Consider the following 23914-nt stretch of genomic DNA (forward strand, 5'->3'; position numbering starts at 1 on the left):
AAAAACAAACAGGTAAAATTTACACATATTTACAGTACAGGCCAAAAGTTTGGACACACCGTCTCATTTCAATATGTTTACTTTATTTTCATGACTATTTACATTGTAGAATGTCACTGAAGGCATCTATGACACCTGTGAAGTGAAAACCCTTTCAGGTGACTACCTCTTGAAGCTCATCGAGAGAATGCCAAGAGTGTGCAAAGCAGTAATCAGAGCAAAGGGTGGCTATTTTGAAGAAACTAGAATATAAAACAAGTTTTCAGTTATTTCACCTTTTTTTGTTAAGTACATAACTCCACATGTGTTCATTCATAGTTTTGATGCCTTCAGTGACAATCTACAATGTAAATAGTCATGAAAATAAAGAAAACCCATTGAATGAGAAGGTGTGTCCAAATAAATATATATATATATATATATATATATATATATATATATATATATATATATATATATATATATATATATATATATATATATATATATATATATATATATATATATATATATATATGACGCTTCTACGAAAAAACGTCATGCGATACCTGCTGACCTTCTGACTGCGCTACATTTGGACAACTCTGCGGAAATATCCCATTACATCCGTTTTGATATCAATGTACTCAGCCGTGATAAAGGTGATGTCCTATGTCTGCGTGTATCGGATAATCTCATTGAGGTCATATCCTGTCACAGCAAAGGCGTAGCCATCGCCGTCACAGAACTTGGCGCCGCAGATTTGTGTGTCTGTTACACACTCATTGTGTAGATGGGCGACCTGAGAGGAAATAAGAGAAATTGATGCAGACTAACTGAATGAAGATGCATTGCGTTTATGGATGATTTACCTCCACAGTGTTGGTTTCTGGGGTTACTGTAATGTGCCACACCCTCACAAAAGAATCCTCGGCAGCAGACAGGAGCTATGGTGCACAAGCAGCCTTGTAAACACTAAACAAAATGTGTTACTTTAATTGAACTAACCAGTCCGGAAAACGGAGCCACGTCCAGCGAGTAGATCCAGCGAGCGTGGGCGTTGACCTCAGCGTGCAGAATTCCCGTCACCGCCTCATAGAGACGGATCTGGCCTGTTCCGTATCCGGCCACCACTGTACCTTTCCACAGCTTTACGGAGGAGCAGCTCATGCTGACAAGAAAATGGAGGATCATTGCAGTGATGAAACCAAAGGATGAGGACGAAGGTAAGTGGGAATTACATTAGAGCAGCAAGTGATGAACATAAAAAACAAGAAGACAGGGGAAAGAAACAGATACAGTAATGATGCAGCAGTGACGCACAGCACATAACGACTGTGTAAGACAGAAGTGTCAAAGTTGTTTTCAACTGAGGGCCACATCGCAGTTATGCTTGGCCCCAGAGGGCCGCTTTTAACAGTGAATACTATTATTACACAATTTTTTAATGCATTTCATTAGTATATTTTTTTAAACTAAAATATTTTTAAAAAATATGCTAAGCTGCAATAATTTCACCTCAAAATTTAGTGTTTTTTACTGTAAATGCAAAAACAGGACTGTTGTTTTTATGGTAAAAAAAAAAAGGCAGCTCAGTTGCCAGAATTGTAATGTCGCTATATCTTGGTTAATATACAGGTCATAGCATGTAAATGCAGCGTTGTTGGCAGTTTTGTTTTATGTTTTTAAAGCGCTTTATAGGCAGAATAGATACATCTCATACATCTTGTTTTCCTCGTATTAGTAGCAGTTTTTTTTATATTTAAACGCACAGAAAAATCAAGGATGTATGTTCTTGTCTCACATAGAAATTGTGGATGATAGGCAAGATTGCCCCCTAAAAAGTACAGTTCCCATTAAAGGGTAACACACCTAAAGGGAAACCATGAGATTCATATTAGATCAATATATACTTTATCTCCAAGAGAAATGTAAAGTAACTTTATTTAAAATTAATGATGAGGTAAAGGTTTGATTTTTCTTTTAAAACAAAGCCCCAATTTCTAACTAATAAGGAATGTAAGACTCATCTAAAAATGTATTCAACAAATAATGTGTGGCTGCTATTACTGTGAATTATTGAGCTACACCAGGGGTGTCCAAAGTGCGGCCAGTCGGCCATTTGCTGCCTGTAACTCAATTTTTTATTGGCCCGCACACGCTAAAGACAAAATAAACATGTCTCAGATTAGAACATTACACAAAAGGACAAAGAAAACTAAACATATCTCCCCAAAAATGGAACCTGAAAATCTAAATGGTAAAAAAACAGTGCATCTTATTCAGTCCTTTTAAAATAGTGTGGCGGCACCCCCTGGGGGGTCGCGATACGATGCCAGGGGGAGCGTGTGACCCTGGGTACATGCTTTGTTGGTATCATGATTCAAACACCACTTTGGAAGCAGTACACTACAATACGTGCTCATTGTAACCAATAATCCTGACTTTTGTATTTTTATCTATAAAAAAAAAAAAAAAAAACTGTTGCATAATTTTTTTTGCAGGTTTAAGTGTTTTATATTTTTTTCTCCGAAGTTAATGTTGCTGATCAATTTGAATTATTTTTTTTGAATGTATGTAATTTGATTTCATTATCAAACAGCTAAAAGAGGTCAAAATGAGGATTTCATTTATTTTTGGCAAATTGATGCACTATAAATATTTTCTGTTAGAGACTAAAAAAAATGTTAGCAAAGTTATTCTTTATTTTAAGTTGATCAATATTTATTTAGTCTTTTTTTTGTTTTCTTTAAAGGCCTACTGAAACCCACTACTACCGACCACGCAGTCTGATAGTTTATATATCAATGATGAAATCTTAACCATGCAACACATGCCAATACGGCCGGGTAAGATTAGTAAAGTGCAATTTTAAATTTCCCGCAAAATATCCTGCTGAAAACGTCTCGGTATGATGACGTTTGCGCATGACGTCACGGATTGTAGCAGACATTTTGGGACACCATTGTGGCCAGCTATTAAGTCGTCTGTTTTCATCGCAAAATTCCACAGTATTCTGGACATCTATGTTGGTGAATCTTTTGCAATTTGTTTAGTGAACAATGGAGACAGCAAAGAAGAAAGCTGTAGGTGGGAAGCGGTGTATTAGCGGCCGGCTGCAGCAACACAAACACGTAGCGGCTACATCGTAGCCGGTGTTTCATTGTTTACATTCCCGAACGATGACAGTCAAGCTTTACCATTGGCCTGGGACAAGCTTTACCATTGGCCTGAGACAACAGAGACTCTTACCAGGAGGACTTTGAGTTGGATACGCATGCTTGTGGAGATGGGACAACAGAGACTCTTACCAGGAGGACTTTGAGTTGGATACGCGGTACCGTGAGTACGCAGCTGCGGCTTCCAAACATTTGATCGCTTGCCCGTACGTGCGTGCTGCTATGTGCATGTCACGTACGTAACGTTGGGGAAATATATGAGCTGTATGAACTTTGCGAATGTGAACGGTACTTTGGGCTGTGGGATTGAGTGTGTTGTGCGGGTGTTTGATTTGTATTGGCGGGTTATATGGACGTGAGGGGGGAGGTAGAATAGAACCTTTATTTAACCAGATAAGAAAACCCATTGAGATCAAGATCTCTTTCACAAGGGTGACCTGGCCAAGAGGTCAACAGCACATGTCACAGAGCAGTTTCAAAAATAATACATTAAGATATACATTTTAAAATACATAAGAGAACTGTAAAACAACAGAGATTTACATCTTTAAAAACACAGGCACTGTGCAAACGTCTCTCGCTGTTTGTCCCTCAGGACAGAACGGAAGGCTCCAAATGGAAGTTGTTCTGTAAGTTTCAGGTGTTTGTTATGCGGTATTAATTTGTGGCATATTAAATATAAGCCTGGTTGTGTTGTGGCTAATAGAGTATATATATTTCTTGTGTTTATTTACTGTTTTAGTCATTCCCAGCTGAATACCAGGTCCCACCCGCCTCTCACAGCATTTTCCCTATCTGAATCGCTTCCACTGCCCTCTAGTCCTTCACTCTCACTTTCCTCATCCACAAATATTTCATCGTCGTTTAAATTAAGGGGGAAATCGTCACTTTCTCTGTCCGAATCGCTCTCGCTGCTTGTGGCCATGATTGTAAACAATGTCCAGATGTGAGGAGCTCCACAACCTGTGACGTCACGCTACTTCCGGTACAGGCAAGGCTTTTTATTGCGAAATGATCAAGTATGACACATAGAATGGGTCTGCTATCCCCGTTTAAATAAGAAAATCTCATTTCAGTAGGCCTTTAATGTTAGTAATTATGCAAAGTTATGAAAAGGTGTACTTATAACAATTTGATAGATTAATGATACTTTATAGTCGCAGCGGAGTGGAAATGTTTTCTTCTTCCTTGGGAGGGCGCAACAGAAAAAAACCGAGACGCACTTGTCTTACTGTTTAAGTTCTTTGTTGATTTCCGTGCATCTTGTCATGATGAACATGTGTACACATTTCTTGCAAAATATGTTGAGTTGTCAAGTGTGCTAAAGCCCTCAAAAAGGTTTTAGTTGGCAGAGTAATGACAATATTAGTGATAAGAAATTAAATATCTCAAGGGCGTAGGGTTGAATATTACACTAATTAGATTGTTTAACAATAACACAAAGCCAAGATGTTTTGTTCAGATATCACTACATATTGAATGACCTACAGTACAGGCCAAAAGTTTGGACACACCTTCTCATTCAATGCGTTCTCTTTATTTTCATGACTATTTACATTGTAGATTGTCAATGAAAGCATCAAAACTACGAATGAACACATGTCTAGTTATGTACTTAACAAAAAAAGGTAAAATAACTGAAAACATGTTTTATATTCTAGTTTCTTCAAAATAGCCACCCTTTGTTCTGAATACTTTTTCGCACACTCTTGGCATTCTCTCGATGAGCTTCAAGAGGTAGTCACCTGCAATGGTTTTAACTTCACAGGTGTGCTTGAAGCTCATTGAGAGAATGCCAAGCGTGTGCAAAGCAGTAATCAGAGCAAAGGGTGGCTATTTTGAAAAAACTGGAATACAAAACATGTTTTTAGCTATTACACCTTTTTTTGTTAAGTACACAACTCCACATGTGTTCATTCATAGTTTTGATGCCTTCAGTGACAATCTACAATGTAAATAGTCATGAAAATAAAGAAAATGCATTGAATGAGGAGAAGGTGTGTCCAAACGTTTGGTCTGTACTGTACATTGTATTGGTTTTAGTATCTTTAACGTACAAAAAAGTATCAAAGTGGCCCCCGCCTTTTTTAGTTGTCTGTAAATTTGGAAAAGGTTTGGACACCCTTGCGATAGACTGTCAGAGCACATTAAATTCTTACTCAAATCCGCCAATCTTGTTGAGAAGCTGAAACTCCTCCCCTGACTTCCACACACACAAGGTGCCGCCATCGTCTGCACTGACCAGGTCCGCTATGCACTCCTGATGGAAGATAGACAGGGGAATGGAGAGCGTTTAGGTTTGCAAGAGGAGGCTTTATGCAAAAAGTACCACATTAATCAACCTTTCACGACATACTGTACCTGGCTGCCGGAGCACTCTGGAGCCAAGTCTGTGATGGGCTCCATGTGCTCCTCCAGGACCTCAGACAGTGTGATATTACTGCCTTTATTGGGAATGTCAAACACCAGAACTCCACAGGTGGACAAGCCTGGAAGGACAGGAAAGTGACAAAGGATTGTAGAATGTTTTGATGTAATATTTTGACATCACCATCTTTCAATCAGTACTTACCGACGCATATGTAATTCTCCCAAACGGCAGCAATCCCTCGTGCAAACACAGCTTGAGCTGTGAGCAAAACACACACAGATGAATAAGCAGTGACAATGACCAGAACATAATCATTACAGGCTCCTCGACAACATTAGTATATCTGCACAAGTCATACAACAAGAGGCACAGATACGGAGGTGTTAATTTAAGCATTTATTATTATGGTTGTAGTATGCAGTGGTGTGCAACTGTACTCAGATCCATCAGACTAAAAAGGGTTTTCTAATACTTTTTTATTCATTAATTTTAATAAAAATGATACATATACAAATGTGCTGTATTACACTGTTCAATGAAGGACACTTCTAATATAGTTAGCTTGTGTGCTTAGCTGTTGTCATTTAAGGACACCTATTATGTACTGTATGTCTAGCTTCCGCTAATCAGATACTTGTTATTTTACTTGTATCGGACTGATTTCCATTATCAACTATATACATCTGGACACTTCTAGTTATTAGTATCACAACTTAAGCTTTTTCTCCCTATGTTATGTCCTTTTGCTTTTGTTTTCTTGCATGAATTTTATTCCAACAATATGCTGCGAGCCAACAAAACTCGAGCTGTGGGACACAAACGGCCCACGGGCCACACTTTGGACACCCCTGATCTCGACCACAAGGAAGTGCATTAAATGTAGATTAGAATTATCATACGACCGCTTTATCTATTATATAAGACTTGGCCCAACATAAACCTTAAAATTCCCAAGAATGTTTTGCAGCCAGTTGCTTTACTATTACAATGTGATTCTGCTTTATTTAATAATAATAATAATAATAATAATAATAATGGATTAGATTTATACAGCACTTTTCTTGACACTCAAAGTGCTTCACAGAGAAGTGAGAACCCATCATCCATCTACACCTGGATTCGTAGCCACAGCTAACCTCTAGTAGACTGACGGAAGCGTGGCTGCCAGTTTGCGCCTACGGCCCCTCCGACCACCACCCATCATTCATTCACCAGTGTGAGCGGCACCCCAACGTTGAGGTATTCTTTCATTAGATATGGCGTCAGGGGATAAGCTGGGTCACCCGAAAGAAAAACAGAGACTGGATCTTCATCTTCCAGCAGTTGTTTGGGACACGAGGGGATGGTTCCATCTTTCCATACAAAGCTAAGAGCCGGAGATTCAAGAAATACATGGCGCACTTAGCCGTGTAAAAGGGGGCGGCATGGCGTAGGGGGTAGAGCAACCGTGTCAGAAACCTGAGGGTTGCAGGTTCGCTCCCCGCCTCTTACCATCCAAAAATCGCTTCCGTTGTGTCCTTGGGCGGGACACTTCACCCTTTGCCCCCGGTGCCACTCACACCGGTGAATTGAATGATAAATGATAGGTGGTGGTCGGAGGGGCTGTTGGCACAAATTGCAGCAACGCTTCCGTCAGTCTACCCCAGGGCAGCTGTGGCTATGAAAGTAGCTTACCACCACCAGGTGTGAATGAATGATGGGTTCTACATGTAAAGCGACTTTGGGTACTTAGAAAAGCGCTATATAAATCCCAGGTATTATTATTATTAAAAATTTGTCCGAGGAGGGGGACCTTAAAGGCTGGTTTAGTGTGGCTGAAACGGGGTTTAGGCTAAATAATTATTAGTTTAAGGGGTTATCCGGTTTAGTGTAGACATGGCCTTACCGTGGATAACCTTATCCGGTTTAGTGTAAACGGGGCCTTAATCTCCCTAAAAAGGGAAACAAGTGTAACAAACAAAGTGTGAACAAAATCTGTGATCACAGGGATCAAACCAAATACCAGCAATTGCTGAATTGTGGAGAGGGGGCAGCTTGATTGATTGAAACTTTTATTAGTGGATTGCACAGTACAGTACATATTCCGTACAATTGACCACTAAATGGTAACACCCGAATAAGTTTTTCAACTTGTTTAAGTCGGGGTCCACGTTAATCAATTCATGGTAATACGTGCTGCTTAATCTTCCTCCTATTGTGCAAAGTGGAATCGCGTAATGTTTCCTGCTTTAAAATCTATACAACGTGTGACATATGAACACCTTTTACTTTACCTGTTGGTGTTTCAGGAGTTTCCAAAGCATGCCAGTACACCATGATGGAGCCATCGGATTCATACATCTGGTCAAATGCAAACTTTGATTAATGGCCACAGTATAAATTATACGAAACAAATGACAAGGTCTCACCTGGATGCCTCTTTGGGAAGTTACCACCAGCATATCTCGAGAGGGCAAAACACAAAATGCAGCCTGGTTGGTGCAATACAACACAGATGCACATCACATTGTTATGCTCATTTTTTTTTAGAAAATATCGGATGTTGTCTCCTTGCCTGCATGATGAGCGATGGGCTTGTGGCCACGTTGGGCTCCTTGGACTGCAGCTGGCGGGTGGAGAAGTTGAGGCCGTCCCAGGACGCGCTGACCATGTTGACCACATTGGCGTGGACCACCGTGAAGTGGGTGAGGCGCCGCGGGGCGATGCGCAGCGTGCTCAGGTTGTTGTACAACGCAGACGCGCTGTTCTTAATCTGGATGCTCTTCTCTTTGTGATACATCGAGAAGGTTACACGGCGGTATAAATGTATGTAATCCTAAAAATAAGGTGCCCTATTGCAGACAGAGGGGCTGTTTTATACCAATGACGTCACTGGTTTCTGGCTACACAGCTTGGTCTCTTAGCATTAGCCTTAGCATTAGCAGCTAGGTGGTTGTTAGCAAGAAGCCACCGGGAACTATGACGTTCAAATGTCAAAAATGACACGGTAACTGCTGTTTATTAAAGCGTCCATGCAGCCGTCTAACACTTAGTGCTGTCTTTATCTGAAATTACTAGTGCAAGGTGACGTAAGCGCTTCTTTCCAGGCTAAAACCCTCGGCGTCTCCCGCAGCCATAGAGACAACGCCGCCAGGTCGCGTGACGTCACCGTCACGTGTTGCGTTGCTAGGGAACCCGTCGACACACCAGGAAGTGGACGCCAAAAGGAAGATTGTCGCGTTTACTCAGTCCAAAATAATTCAAGGTAAGTTAGTTTTTCGTCCTAGTTCACTCTGAAACAGGTCAAAGATATGGCAATGCTATTTTAAATGTTACCCAAGTGTATTCTTCTAGACCTCCACCCCAGATCACACCTCACTCCTACCCACTTCTTCAAAGTGGGCTGGCTCAGGGTGGAGGACAGAGTTAAACAACTTGCACTGAGCCTAGTCTATAAAATCTGCTACACCTCCCTGATACCGAAGTACATGTCAAACTACTTCCTTAACGTAAATGACCGCCATAACCACAACACCAGAGGTAGCTCCACTAACCACGTTAAACCCAGATTCCGATCTAACAAAGGTCTTAACTCATTCTCCTTCTATGCCACATAAATATGGAATGCACTCCCAACAGGTGTAAAAGAAAGGGCATCTCTATCTTCCTTCAAAACCACACTAAAAGAACACCTCCAGGCAACTTCAACCCTAAACTAACACCCTCCCGTCCTCATCATACCTCTTTGGATTGTAAATAATCAAATGTAGACACTTTTTCTTATACATTCTGATCTCTCTCTCTCTGTGTCCACTACTTGCTGTACATATCCTACCAAGTCAGTCCTGATCCAATGTCCATTTCTCTGATGATACAATTGTTGATGACTGAAGTGTTGTTACCAACCAAACCTACCCCCCCCCCCACCCCCCCCCTCCATATCCCACACCCCAGATGGTAAATAATGTAAATAATTCAATGTATATACTCTGATGATTAACTTGTGTGAATAGTATATATCTGTATCATGAATCAATTTAAGTGGACCCTGACTTAAACAAGTTGAAAAACTTATTCGGGTGTTACCATTTAGTGGTCAATTGTACGGAATATGTTTTCAGTGAGCAAACTACTAATAAAAGTTTCAATCAATCAATCAATCAATCAATCAATGTGAGTCAGTCTACACATGTCAGTGTGTGTTTTCGTCATTTAAATGTTGGTTCAGGGACGGCGTGGCGAAGTTGGTAGAGTGGCCGTGCCAGCAATCGGACGGTTGCTGGTTACTGGGGTTCAATCCCCACCTTCTACCATCCTAGTCATGTCCGTTGTGTCCTTGGGCAAGACACTTCACCCTTGCTCCTGATGGCTGCTGGTTAGCCTTGCATGGCAGCTCCCGCCATCAGTGTGTGAATGTGTGTGTGAATGGGTGAATGTGGAAATACTGTCAAAGCGCTTTGAGTACCTTGAAGGTAGAAAAGCGCTATACAAGTATAACCCATTTATCATTTATTCATGTTCCGCCCGAGTGCAGCTGGGATAGGCTCCAACACCTCACGCGACCCCGAGAGGGACACGCGGTAGAAAATGGATGGAATGGAAATAGAAAAGATGAGAAAAGACTGGTTTATTATTATTATTGGATTTAATTTTAAAAATCTATACAGAAAATTGAAAAACAAAACGGTCAGTGTATGTTTTCGGCATTGAGCGTGATTACCTCCGCTTTTACTTTGAAAATGTAACTTTCGGTGTCTGCAAATGTAAAAAAAAAAACATCCATTTTGGTCTGTTTTCCGTTTGTGATGAACAATTTTGTGATATTACATAAAATGAAAATCAAACCGTTTTTAGATTTAGTTATTGCTTTTTAACACAAAAATAAAGAACATTGTATTTTAATTGTATTTTTTGTATACTAAAACAACATTCAAATAAACCATCCATCCATTGTTCTACCACTTGTCCCTTTCAGGGTCGCAGGGGGTGCTGGAGCCTATCTCAGCTGCATTCAGGCGGAAGGCAGCGTACACCCTGGACAAGTCGCCACCTCCAGTTTTTCAATAATCCAATGACCAAAACATACACTGACCAATTACCCACTATTTGGATGGTTATTTAGATAAAAAAATCTTGTATCATATTTAAAAGTAAAACAGACTATGTAGCGTTCTCAACCAATTAACACTTGAATTTACTTCAATAAATACAATAATAGAGACTACACGTGATGTACAAATTACATCACACACATGAAAGTTATTTTCAAATTAACCACAGCCAGCATGCTGTTGCACTGCTTACTGCAGGTATAACATTCACCAATAGAGTGTACTAATGTGTTTTTAAAAAATATTTTCAGACAGGATTTACCATATTGCCTTACATTCACACGTTTCCAAAACAATAGGTACAGTAATAATCATATTTTAACTGACACAATCTGAGAAATGTGTGTTTGATACTGTATTGTAGTTTGCAGTAGCAAATGACTGCACTGCTTGATTTTGAGAAGTGTTACTAATATTTTTACTTTGTTACTATTGTTACTTTCTATTCTATGCTATTCTATATTTTACCCCTTTTATTGAAGCTAAAATAGGACAAACAAAAACCCGCGAGGATGTCCCGCTCTGCAGCCAAAGCGCAAGCTGACAAAAGTAAGGCCCCTGCCCGGGTGAGCCCACCTCAGCCCCATGAGCCGGAGGAGGAAGACATTATTCCTGGTTGTCTAACTCGGAGCCAATGGATGGATATGCTGAGCCGTGAGGAAGCAGAAGACTTAGTTGGCGAGATAATGGCCGAATTGATGAGCCGGGTCATGGAAGGCTGTTACAATGTGCACATTAAAAGACAGGTAAAATATATAAAAACTAATGCTGTCAAATGATTGTTTTTTCAAATTAAATGAATCACAATTAACAATTTAGATTAATCATGATTAATCACAGGTTAGTATTTGTTTGCATAATTTAAATTAACTTAAAAAGAGCCCAATAAATGGACACAAAAGCTATTTTATCATCATAATGACATCCAGGATACATTTTTTTTAAAGTTTTACTTGAATGCACACCCATTATTTGCTTTAAAAAAACTTGGTAACAGTTTTATTACAGATTCCATGTGGGTGTATTTTGACTCCTCACTCATGTTTCTACTGACATACAGTATGTACAGTCATGGTCAAAAGTTTACATACACTTATAAAAAACATAATGTCATGGCTGTCTTGAGTTTCCAATTGTACTGTGACCAAACAGCTAAATTTTTGTTTCATCTGGCATCACAGGGACAAAGATAAGGCCTCCTGGAGGAAAAACACAAATTGAGCTGTTTGGCCACAATGGTACTTTAACTTTAACTTTAACTTTAACAATACCCAGCAATATGTTTGGAGGAGAAAAGGTGGGGCCTTTAATCCCAGGAACACCATGTCTATTGAATATGATTTATCTAACGCGTAGATTGTATGTGTTCCTCAACATATAAGTGGTGAGTATTAAGAAATTGATCATCGTGATAACAGAAAGTAAACAACAGTACGGACTAGTGTGGGGGGGACGGCGTGGCGAAGTTGGGAGAGTGGCTGTGCCAGCAATCTGAGGGTTACTGGTCCAATCCCCACCTTCTACCATCCTAGTCACGTACGTTGTGTCCTTGAGCAAGACACTTCACCCTTGCTCCTGATGGGCCTGGTTAGCGTCGTGCGTGGCAGCTCCCGCCATCAGTGTGTGGATGTGTGTGTGTGAATGGGTGAATGTGGAAATAGTGCCAACGCGCTTTGAGTTCCTTAAAAAAGGTAGAAAAGCGCTATACAAGTACAACACATTTACCATTTATTGTCAAGCATGGTGGTGGTAGTATTATGCTCTGGGCCTGCTTTGCTGCCAATGGAACTGGTGCTTTACAGAGAGTAAATGGGACAATGACAAAAGAGGATTACCTCCAAATTCTTCAGGACAACCTAAAATCATCAGCCTGGAGTTTGGGTCTTGGGCGCAGTTGGGTGTTCCAACAGGACAATGACCCCAATCACATGTCAAAAGTGGTAAAGGAAAGGCTAAATCAGGCTACAATTAAGGTTTTAGAATGGCCTTCCCAAAGTCCTGACATAAACGTGTGGACAATGCTGAAGAAAAAAGTCCATGTCAGAAAACCAACAAATTTAGCTGAACTGCACCAATTTTGTCAAGGGAAGTGGACAAAAATTCAACCAGAAGCTTGTGGATGGCTACCAAAAGCGCTTATTGCAGTGACATTTGCCAAGGGACATGTAACCAAATATTAACATTGCTGTATGTATACTTTTGACCCAGCAGATTCGGTCACATTTTCAGTAGACCCATAATAAATTCATAAAAGAACCAAACTTCATGAATGTGTTTTGTGACAAACAAGTACTGTATGTGCTCCAACCACTCTATCACAAAAAAAATTGAGTTGTAGAAATTATTGGAAACTTAAGACAGCCATGACATTATGTCCTTCACAAGTGTGTGTAAACTTTTGACCACGTCTGTATGTATTGACCTGATCACTGACCGTGTGACCGCCCCGCATTTCAGTTATTCCTCCGCGGTTAACATACAGGAGTATGCACGGTCAAAATAAATTACGTATGTCCGTCAATAATCCAATATTGTTTGTGATTAATCACATGAGTTAATTCGCTTCTTTTGACAGCCCTCATCAAAACACATTGAAAATTTTACATTACTATCTTGTTTGATGTTGCTCATCATTTTTTCCAGGTAGCATCTTTCACTGCATTCTGGGCCAAAGTTTACTTCATACAAACTTTGGAGCATCACCTCATGTGCCGAGATAAATGGGAAGATGCGATGGAATTAACCAGAACAGAGGACTCTGAACCAAGGCCAATCACTCCAGATGTCTGGTCTGAAGGATGCTTCCCAGTAATACATGGAATGCCTCAAGCTGAGCCTACACCACCAAAGGTACCTTTTAATTTCATATTTTCTACAGTATAATAGGCCAATTAATGTACTTTGTAATGAATGTTACTTTCTCTAACTAGATTATTCAGAAATCTGATATCTGCAAATCCCTTGGACCACCTGAACCTAGAACAAGCCAGCAAAATAATCCTGTGCCGCAAACAAGCGTCTCTCCGAAGCCATCTGTTGCCAAAAAAAGTCCGAGCAGGTCTGTCGGTGGTGAGAAGATAAGTAACGAACCAAGTCCTCGCCCCAAACAAGACTCTCATCCTAAGAAAAAGCAAAAAGCTTGTTTGACCCCAAAACTTGCCCCTGAAACTGTTCTGCCACCCGTGTCTTGTTTGGCAGGAAAACTGGAAACCAAAGGTGACAATAAAGTCCCTTCTGTTTCTAAACATACAGCCGGGTCATCACAACAACAACACAAAAGTCGATCCGTACGGAAGCCTGAGCATAATTCAATGGCCAATTACTGGATCACTCCTCAGTATGAGATCGTGAACAAAAGGAGAAAAGCTGTCAAAAAAAGTGAACTTCCCGAACCACAGCAGTCTGACATGGAAACTTCATGGAATTCTGCTAGCAGTGCTGAACCAGCAAAACCTGCAAGTAGGACGGGTGTTCAGCGGGGGAAGTTGTCTCCCATAAAGGACAAGATTATCACGGGAGCTCTGAGGTTGGACACCATGCATTTAGCAAAAGGTGTTTCTCTCATTGATCGTCAGAGAACAACAGCGGGCCCGGTGGCGTTCATGTCACAAGCTCAGTCTGCCAAGTTGCGGCCGATACAAACTGATGCCGTAAAATCGCAATTTTCCGTGGATCAGTTGACCGCCGGTCCTCCACCTCAGGTTATACCATGTTTGACGCGGCCTGAGAAATTTGACTTGTGATAAAAATAATATGGAGATACACAAATAGATGTGCATACATTTTGGCTGTATAGAGCAAAATCAAGACATTATATATACTCAGTGTCGGTGCTAGGAATTTAAAAAAATGGGGGTCCCTGGGACCCCATCAAGTCATAAAAATGGGGTCCCAGAGTACATTTTGGGGTCCCACTTTTTTGTAACCGTTTTGAAAACAAATGATAAATGTATGCATTATCCTGTTATATCTCACATTCTATATTGTGTTTCGGAAAAAGGTTGTCATAAACGTTACTTAATTCCTTAAAACAATAATACAAAAGAAAACAATTTTTTATGCATATGCACATTTATTCAGTTATTCATTCACTTTCTTCTTTCCTTCATGGATCTAAACTTTACCGCTGCCGCCCCAAAATCAAAGTTCTCTGGCTGACAAAGACCACTGACACATCTCATCTTTGTATATTTTACTACTTATGGGCATTACATATATCAAAATCAAGTACCCCTTGTACTGTTTACTTGTTGAAATACCCTTTTTAGAGCAAATATCTACCGACCACTTTGCTGCTGCCAAAAATTAATTTGAAGGGTATTTCAACAAGTAAACAGTACAGCAGGTACTTGATTGTGATATATGTAATGCCCATAAGGATATTCTAGTAAAATATGCAGAGATGAGATGTGTCAGTGTCAAAATATTACTTGAAATCAATTTTTGGCAGCAGCAAAGTGGTCGTTTGGGTAGATTTTAGCTCTAAAAAGGGTATTTCAACAAGTAAACAGTACAATAGGTACTTGATTGTGATATATGTAATGCCAATAAGGGTATTCTAGTAAAATATGCGTGTGTAAATATCACAATATTACATTGAATCACTTTTTGTCAGGTAATATTACATTTCATGAAAATTTTAATTTCCGGAAATGCGCGTCCTTTCTGATTTCAATGCGTAAAAAGACACAAAAAGTGTGTTAACGCCAACATTAATACTGTATGGTTTTTTGTATACTGCGATAAGGTGGTGACTTGTCCAGGGTGTACCCCGCCTTCCGCTCGATTGTAGCTGAGATAGGCTCCAGCGACCCCCCACGACCCCAAAAGGGACAAGCGGTAGAAAATGGATGGATGGGTTTTTTGTATACCGAACAATCACAAACTTTTGAATCATCTTGCCCAGGGGTGTCAAACGTACGGGCCGCGAGATGAGTTCACTCAGTATAAAAATGAGCTAAATGTTTGAATAAAAGAAACTGCTGTTCTAAATATGTCCACTGGATGTCGCAATAGCAATTCTTTTTATCCCCTGCTGCAAGAGCGCATGACTTCGGAAGGGGTGGAGCTATGTGCCGTGTTAAAATAGAAGCAACAGTACTTAGCTGCTTATTAGTGATAGTATAAAACATGTAGATTGTTACCTTAATGCACTGATTGTCAAATATGTTGTTGGTAATGTAATCTGTGACATTCATACCCAAATAAATGCTTTTAAAAATCTGCACATTTTGTGATGTATTTACGACTGGGCACACATATATGCTGAAATAATATCTCTTCTAACTTCATGTGTGATTATTGAACTAAGTCAAAATTCACAAAGTTTGTTGTAGGTGATACTACATATGTACCGGGTAAACCACATTATGTTAGTACATCAGTTGGGGAAAATGAGTAAATTACATTAATTACATTCTGTAATTTGATTTTGATATTAATATTCATTTAATCTTCCGATAGATTAAAAATCAACACCAATGGGAGAATTTAAAAAGTCTGCCTGACTCAATTCCACCTATTTGACTGATAAACTTTTTTATATTCAAAAGTATAAATAACGACAAATGAAGATAGAATACTATTAACCGCAACATGTAAGTGTAAAAAAACAAAAACGTTTTAATTAGTACATTTTCAGAATGTGCTTGATCTATTTTTAAACAAAAAAACAATCTGAAGTTGTCTTTATTTTTAAGTTATCATGCCATGATTTTACTAATCCGGCCCACTTGAAAAATGTATTTTCCTTCATGTGGCCTCTGAGCTAAAATGAGTTTGACACACCTGATCTAGCTAATGAGTTGGCCTATACATATTAAAGTAATTCTTTAATTTAGATATTGAATAAACTGATATTCATGACCATGCATCACAGGTGCATTAATTTAAAGGCCTACTGAAACCCACTACTACCGACCACGCAGTCTGATAGTTTATATATCAATGATGAAATCTTAACATTATAACACATGCCAATACGGCCAGGTTAACTTATAAAGTGACATTTTAAATTTGCCGCTAAACTTCCGGTTCGAAACGCCTCTGAGGATGACGTATGCGCGTGACGTAGCCCGGCGAACACGGGTATGCCTTCCACATTGAAGCCAATACGAAAAAGCTCTGTTTTCATTTCATAATTCCACAGTATTCTGGACATCTGTGTTCGTGAATCTGTTGCAATCATGTTCATTGCATTATGGAGAAGGAAGCTGAGCAAGCAAAGAAGAAAGTTGTCGGTGCGAAATGGACGTATTTTTCGAACGCAGTCTTTTTTGTTTACATTCCCGAAAGATGCAGTCAAGATGGAAGAACTCGGATAACAGAGACTCTAACCAGGAGGACTTTTGACTTCGATACACAGACGCCTGTAAAGAACTGGGACAACACAGACTCTTACCAGGATTACTTTGATTTGGATGACAAAGACGCAGACGTGCTACTGTGAGTATGCAGCTTTGGCTTCTAAACATTTGATCGCTTGACCGTATGTGCGCAACTTTTTTTTGCGTATGTACGTAACTTTTTAAAAATATATAAGCTTTATGAACCTTGGGTTAGGTGAACGGTCTTTTGGGCTGAGTGATTGTGTGTGTTGATCAGGTGTTTGAATTGTATTGGCGTGTTCTATGGAGCTAGGAGCTAGCATAGGAGCTAGGAGCTAGCATAACAAACACGCAGGTGTTTTTATGCAAGATTAATTTGTGGCATATTAAATATAAGCCTGGTTGTGTTGTGGCTAATAGAGTATATATATGTCTTGTGTTTATTTACTGTTGTAGTCATTCCCAGCTGAATATCAGGTACCGTGAGTATGCAGCCTTGGCTGCTAAACATTTGATAGCTTGACCGTATGTGCGCGTCACGTACGTAACTTTTTAAAAATATATAAGCTTTATGAACCTTGGGTTAGGTGAACGGTCTTTTGGGCTGAGTGATTGTGTGTGTTGATCAGGTGTTTGAATTGTATTGGCGTGTTCTATGGAGCTAGGAGCTAGCAGAGGAGCTAGGAGCTAGCGTAACAAACACGCAGGTGTTTTTATGCAGGATTAATTTGTGGCATATTAAATATAAGCCTGGTTGTGTTGTGGCTAATAGAGTATATATATGTCTTGTGTATATATGTCGTTGTTCTATACTAAATCCTTTCAGAAAAAATATGGCAATATCGCGAAATGATCAAGTATGACACATAGAATAGATCTGCTATCCCCGTTTAAATAAAAAAAATTCATTTCAGTAGGCCTTTAAGTGCACATATTCTACGGTATATGGAGATGTGACGTTCATGAACGAGTCAAGTCTTTTCCACAACTCTTTCAAGTAAAAAACAGAATGGATTCGCAGTTGCGATCTGTTTGTTTGCAAGCAGTTTTAAATGCAAATGACCAACACTACTTTCATACCAGTGGCGTGCGGTGAGGTTAATGTCTGGTGAGGCACTGCATCATCAGTCAGATTTACAAACATATGAACCCTAAATAGTATCTCATTCACCATGTGATTGGCAGCAGTTAACGGGTTATGTTTAAAAGCTCATACCAGCATTCTTTACACATACAAACTAGCACACAAAAAAGCACATTTAATAAAAAAAACATTATTATGGTCTTACCTTTCTTGCTGGACATCCAGCCTTTGCGTGTGTACCACGCCGTTTGAAAAGAACGAGTCTTCTGTCCCGAAGTCAAAAGCAAACCTTTAACTCCGGCGTTGGTCTACCTCTAATTATAACCTCCTGCTTCGATTGAAAGTCCAGTTTAGAAAACTGTTTTATTTTACATATGTAATCCTCCATGTTTTAATAAAAGTTCAGGCGAGAGGAAATAAAAAAACGCTGCACTTATTATTGCTAACTTTTTTTTTTTTCTTCTGCGGCAAGGAATGATCTCTGGGATCACTACCGCCCTCTACCACCAGGAGGCCGGATTACCGCGAGCCTCAGACAGTACGTCTTTGGCAGCAGTTTTATGAATGCTCAGCTGAAAAAATACGTTACACACATACAGTTGTTGACAAAATACACTGTACATTATATACCTCAGCTAACTAAACTATGGAAATGTATAATATAATTCATATAGCAATACAGTCTCACTGCACAGCAGCTCAGCAGTTAGCCGAGTCATTGTGCACAATCCATGTTGAGGCACAAATCAGTGACGTGCCTCAACTGGCTGCTGATCACCGCACCGTCTCTTCTCAGTATTTGAACGGCAAATGTGAAAATAAAAATAAAAATAATCTAAAACTGGTGAAGTTAAATGGAAAATAACTTTAGTATAATCACTGGATACATATAACAATTTAATTTTTTTTTTTCTTTTTACATTTTTTTTCTTTCCATGATGGCAGGTGAGGCCCCGCCTCCCCTGCCTCTAGTGACTTCACGCCACTGTTTCATACGCCTGCCACCTCACTGTGTTAGAGTCACACCGACTGAAACCCCCCACAAAGTGAGACGGAATCAAAAGAAACGTAGCAAAAATTGTATGCACTTTTCTGATTTATTGTTTTTGTTATGACCTAGTTTAAAAGTATACACACACCAGGTAGGGTGGTATCATTTTACATTTACATTAATATATTGTGTTGTTTTGGGGAGTTTTTTTTTTATACATTGTTATTACTGGTGTATTATGTAGGTAATATGTATTCCTGTATTTTAAAATGCTTGTGTGGATGTTTTTTTTATACTTATATTAATATATATATATATATATATATATATATATATATATATATATATATATATATATATATATATATATATATATATATATATATATATATATATATATATATATATATATATATATATATAGTATTATATATGTTGTACATACAATTACATGCAGATTATATTTACTTTATTATTTTATTTATATTTACTTATATTAAAGTCAAGTTGATTTCCATGGAGGTTATCTGTAGCCTGTGTAGTTGTTGTCAAAGCATGGGGATAAGGTGCCACCTTATGAAATGTTTACAGAGAAAACACAACCCAGATGAAATTATGATTAACATTGTTGTCTGTCTATCTGTGTTGGCCCTGTGATGAGGTGGCGACTTGTCCAGGGTGTACCCCGCCTTCCGCCCGAATGCAGCTGAGATAGGCTCCAGCGGCCCCCCGCGACCCCAGAAAGGGACAAGCGGTAGAAAATGGATGGATGGATTTGAGAATAATTCCTAAAAAATCATAATAATATGGTGAAAATTGTAATTATCTCGAGCCAAATCTAATATTATAGTGATGTTTTTCCTTAATAAAAAATATATAACAAGATATCTTTTGAACGGCTCTTGGAAAGAAACAGTGGCTAATCTCATCTCTTCTACATATCTGCATATATAATTGATTAATATAAGGCATCCCTACTGACTGCACTCGTATATCCTTAGTTGATTACTATACAGTCGTGGTCAAAGGTTTACATACACTTGTAAAGAACATAATGTCATGGCTGTCTTTGTTTCCAATAATTTCTACAACTCTTATTTTTTGGTGATAGAGTGATTCATGAAACATTCATGAAGTTTGGTTCTTTTATGAATTTATTATGGGTCTACTGAAAATGTGACCAAATCTGCTGGGTCAAAAGTATACATACAGCAATGTTAATATTTGGTTACATGTCCCTTGGTAAGTTTCACTGCAATAAGGCGCATTTGGTAGCCATCCACAAGCTTCTGGCAAGCTTCTGGTTGAATTTTTGACCACTCCTCTTGACAAAATTGGTGCAGTTCAGCTAAATTTGTTGGTTTTCTGACATGGACTTTTTCTTCAGCATTGTCCACACGTTTAGGTCAGGGAAGGCCATTCTAAAACCTTAATTCTAGCCTGATTTAGCCATTCCTTTACCACTTTTGACGTGTATTTGGGGTCATTGTCCTGTTGGAACACCCAACTGCGCCCAAGACCCAACCTCCGGGCTGATGATTTTAGGTTGTCCTGAATAATTTGGAGGTTATCCTCCTTTTTCATTGTCCCATTTACTATCTGTAAAGCACCAGTTCCATTGGCAGCAAAACAGGCCCAGAGCATAATACTACTACCACCTTGCTTGAGGGTAGACTTTGTGTTCCTGGGATTAAAGGCCTCACCTTTTCTCTTTTAAACATATTGCTGGGTATTATGGCCAAACAGCTAAATTTTTGTTTCATCTGACCACAGAACTTTCCTCCAGAAGGTCTTATCTTTGTGATGTCATTCACACGCAATTCCTTAAGGAACTGAACTGAAATGCTGAGAGAATGTAGTATGAATGTACGAATAGTTTGAATGTTGGACTGGTTTAAATGTTGAAGAGTTTGAATTTCCAGGAAAACCGGAATTTGGTTGAAAAATGTGGGAATTGTGTAACTTGGAAAAATGTCTCATTCATTTCAATGGGAATTTCCTGGAAATGTAAACCTTTTGGAAAAGTGGGATTAAAAAAAAAATGATTAGGAGCATGAATGTCCAAAATGAGCTGAATTGGTTGGTGTTGGAATTGTTTAAATCGGTCAAGAAATGTTGAGGTATTAAGAGTTTTTTAATTGAGAAATTGTATTATGGAATTCCTGGAAATTCGGGGAAACCGGGAATGTCTGTACTTCCTAAACCAACTTGTTTTTTTTGTCCTGACTAACAAAAATGTTTTGACGGTGGAACAGTTGAAATGGGATGAAAAAAGGAAAAGGAGTAGTCAAACGGAAAAAGTTGGAAATAGGGTTAGAAAAAAACCATGCATTCCTAGAAATTTGTTGAATGTGCAAAAAAGGTTGTTTGAATGTCTAGGATGAGTTGAATGTGTTGAAGGTGGAATGGTTTGAATCTGTTGAAGAATGTGGGAATTGTGGAAGTTTGAAAAATGGACAATTCATTTTGAATAGGTAAAATGAAAAAAAAAAGAATTATGGGAAATCCTGGAATTTTTTTAAAAAATTGTTGAAGTAGAGCCCACAATTCCCAATCAGGCTGAATATTTTGAAGTTGGAACGGTTTGAATGTGGAACTTTGAAAAATGTCCCATTGATTTCAATAGGAATTTCCAAAACATTTGGGAATTTTGGGAAAAGCAGGATTTTTTTTGAAAATGGAAAAAAACTTGAATGGTCTGAATGAGTTGAAATGGTTGGTGTTGACATTTTTCAAACCGGATGAAAAATGTGGGAGTTGTGGAACTTTGAAAAATGTCTCATTTATTTCAATGGGAATTTCCAAAACATTTGGGAATTTCCAAAACATTTGGGAATTTCGGGAAAAGCAGGATTTTTTTGGAAAATGATAAAAAACTTGAATAGTCTGAATGAGTTGAAATGGTTGGTGTTGACAATTTTCAAATCGGTCGAGAAATGTTGAATTAATAACATGAAGTTAAGTGAAGTGAATTACATTTATGTAGCGCTTTTTCTCAAGTGACTCAAAGCGCTTTACATTGTGAAACCCAATATCTAAGTTACATTTAAACCACATGTTGAATTGAGAAATGGTATTACGGAACTTGGGAACAATGATAGTTTGAATTTCCAGGATGGTGGAATGTGTTGAAGGTGTAATGGTATGAATAAGTTGAAAATGTGGAAATGGTGAAAGTTTGAAAAATGGCCCATTCATTTTGAATGGGAAAAATGTCCCGGAAAACCTGGAATTCTGGAAAACCGGGAATTTTTCCAGTTAAAAAAACTGATTAAGAGGAATGTTTTGACGGTGGAACGGTTGAAAAATGTGGAACGAGTAGTCGCCAGAAAAAAGGGTGGAATTGGGGCTTTGGAAAACCAGGAATTCTGAAAAATCCTGGAATTTTTTTTAACTTAGAAAAATGGTAGTTTGAATTTCCAGGACGGTGAGATGTGCTGAAGGTGGAATGGTATGAATAGGTTGATAATGTGGAAATGGTGAAAGTTTGAAAAATGGCCTATTCATTTTGAATGGGAAAAATGTCCCGGAAAACCTGGAATTCTGGAAAACCGGGAATCTTTCCAGTTCAAAAAACTGATTAAGAGGAATGTTTTGACGGTGGAACGGTTGAAGTGGGTTGAAAAATGTGGAACGAGTAGTCGCCAGAAAAAAGGGTGGAAAAACAGGAATTCTGGAAAATCCTGGAATTTGTTTTAACTTGGAAAAATGGTAGTTTGAATTTCCAGGATGTGTTTCCCACAAACTGCCAAGATACCTGTGGCGGTGGGGGCGTGGTTATGGGCGTGGTTATGGGCGTGGCTATGGGCGAGGTCACCATGACATCATCGAGTAATTTGCATAGTTTACTACAATGATATGATTTTCTCTAAAAAGGCTCAAAAAATGTATACTTAGTAATTAATAATAACAGTTTTGTTTTAAACGTCCATCCATCCATTTTACAATATATTTACAACACTTTATGTACATATTTATATACAGATTTGAACAATAAGTTATTCACTGAAATATATTTATTAATTGTGGTTCTTATAAAAAATATATCTTATAAAATATAAAAGCTAAAATGTCTCATAAAGCTCTGCCTCTTTAATTAGTGCATACTAAATAATTTAACTTTAGCCTACTACTACTACAACCATATTATTTACCAGCAACATAAAGTGAAACAGAGGCAGAGGTGTCCTGCCAGTCAGTAACAAATAAACAGAAAACAGTAGTGGTGGTAGATAGACACAGAGCTTTATCAAACATCTGATCCATTGAACAAAGAGCTCCAAAAATCTTGAACTTTAGACTGCCATCAGTTTTACTCCTTACACTTAAAGGCCTACTGAAAGCCACTACTACCGACCACGCAGTCTGATAGTTTATATATCAATGATGAAATCTTAACATTATAACACATGCCAATACGGCCGGGTTAACTTATAAAGTGACATTTTAAATTTGCCGCTAAACTTCCGGTTCGAAACGCCTCTGAGGATGACGTATGCGCGTGACGTAGCCCGGCGAACACGGGTATGCCTTCCACATTGAAGCCAACACGAAAAAGCTCTGTTTTCATTTCATAATTCCACAGTATTCTGGACATCTGTGTTCGTGAATCTGTTTCAATCATGTTCATTGCATTATGGAGAAGGAAGCCGAGCAAGCAAAGAAGAAAGTTGTCGGTGCGAAATGGACGTATTTTTCGAACGTAGTCAGCCACAACAGTACACAGCCGGCGCTTCTTTGTTTACATTCCCGAAAGATGCAGTCAAGATGGAAGAACTCGGATAACAGAGACTCTAACCAGGAGGACTTTTGACTTGGATACACAGACGCCTGTAGAGAACTGGGACAACACAGACTCTTACCAGGATTACTTTGATTTGGATGACAAAGACGC

The 23914-nt window shown here is 38.8% G+C and overlaps 2 protein-coding genes across 4 annotated transcripts; one reads left to right on the plus strand and one right to left on the minus strand.

Annotated features, from left to right (window-relative positions):
• Nucleotides 1-487: 487 nt before the first annotated feature.
• wdr54 (WD repeat domain 54) lies at nucleotides 488-8796 on the minus strand. Its single transcript, XM_062050971.1, has 9 exons — nucleotides 8084-8796; nucleotides 7938-8000; nucleotides 7803-7869; nucleotides 5731-5787; nucleotides 5520-5647; nucleotides 5318-5418; nucleotides 988-1150; nucleotides 852-926; nucleotides 488-781 (listed from the first exon to the last, which is right to left on the minus strand). The coding sequence occupies exons 1-9, from the start codon at nucleotides 8306-8308 to the stop codon at nucleotides 650-652; spliced, it is 1011 nt and encodes a 336-aa protein (XP_061906955.1). The 5' UTR covers nucleotides 8309-8796; the 3' UTR covers nucleotides 488-649.
• On the plus strand, nucleotides 8070-14846 carry LOC133652337 (uncharacterized protein C2orf81 homolog). Of its 3 annotated transcripts, none has more exons than XM_062050968.1 (4): nucleotides 8070-8773; nucleotides 10484-11365; nucleotides 13263-13469; nucleotides 13550-14846. In XM_062050968.1, exons 2-4 carry the CDS (start codon nucleotides 11132-11134, stop codon nucleotides 14360-14362), a joined length of 1254 nt encoding a protein of 417 aa, XP_061906952.1. In that variant the 5' UTR covers nucleotides 8070-8773; nucleotides 10484-11131; the 3' UTR covers nucleotides 14363-14846. The 3 variants fall into 3 exon arrangements, with proteins under 3 accessions (XP_061906952.1, XP_061906954.1, XP_061906953.1); XM_062050970.1 differs by having other exon boundaries at nucleotides 13559-14846; XM_062050969.1 differs by having other exon boundaries at nucleotides 11102-11365.
• The last annotated feature ends 9068 nt before the right edge of the window (nucleotides 14847-23914 follow it).

The sequence above is a fragment of the Entelurus aequoreus genome, linkage group LG06 (genome assembly GCF_033978785.1).
Source record: "Entelurus aequoreus isolate RoL-2023_Sb linkage group LG06, RoL_Eaeq_v1.1, whole genome shotgun sequence".
Classification (NCBI taxonomy): domain Eukaryota; kingdom Metazoa; phylum Chordata; class Actinopteri; order Syngnathiformes; family Syngnathidae; genus Entelurus; species Entelurus aequoreus.

Coding starts and splice junctions, on each gene's coding strand:
- wdr54 (XM_062050971.1), bottom strand. CDS start 8,308: ATGTATCACAAAGAGAAGAGCATCCAGATTAAGAACAGCGCGTCTGCG. Junction 1,151..5,317: donor AACAAGATTGGCGGATTTGA/GTAAGAATTTAA, acceptor TTTTCTTGTCAG/CATGAGCTGCTCCTCCGTAA. Junction 927..987: donor TGGCTCCGTTTTCCGGACTG/GTTAGTTCAATT, acceptor TGTGCACCATAG/CTCCTGTCTGCTGCCGAGGA.
- LOC133652337 (XM_062050968.1), top strand. CDS start 11,132: ATGTCCCGCTCTGCAGCCAAAGCGCAAGCTGACAAAAGTAAGGCCCCT. Junction 11,366..13,262: donor ATGTGCACATTAAAAGACAG/GTAAAATATATA, acceptor CATTTTTTCCAG/GTAGCATCTTTCACTGCATT. Junction 13,470..13,549: donor CTGAGCCTACACCACCAAAG/GTACCTTTTAAT, acceptor TTCTCTAACTAG/ATTATTCAGAAATCTGATAT.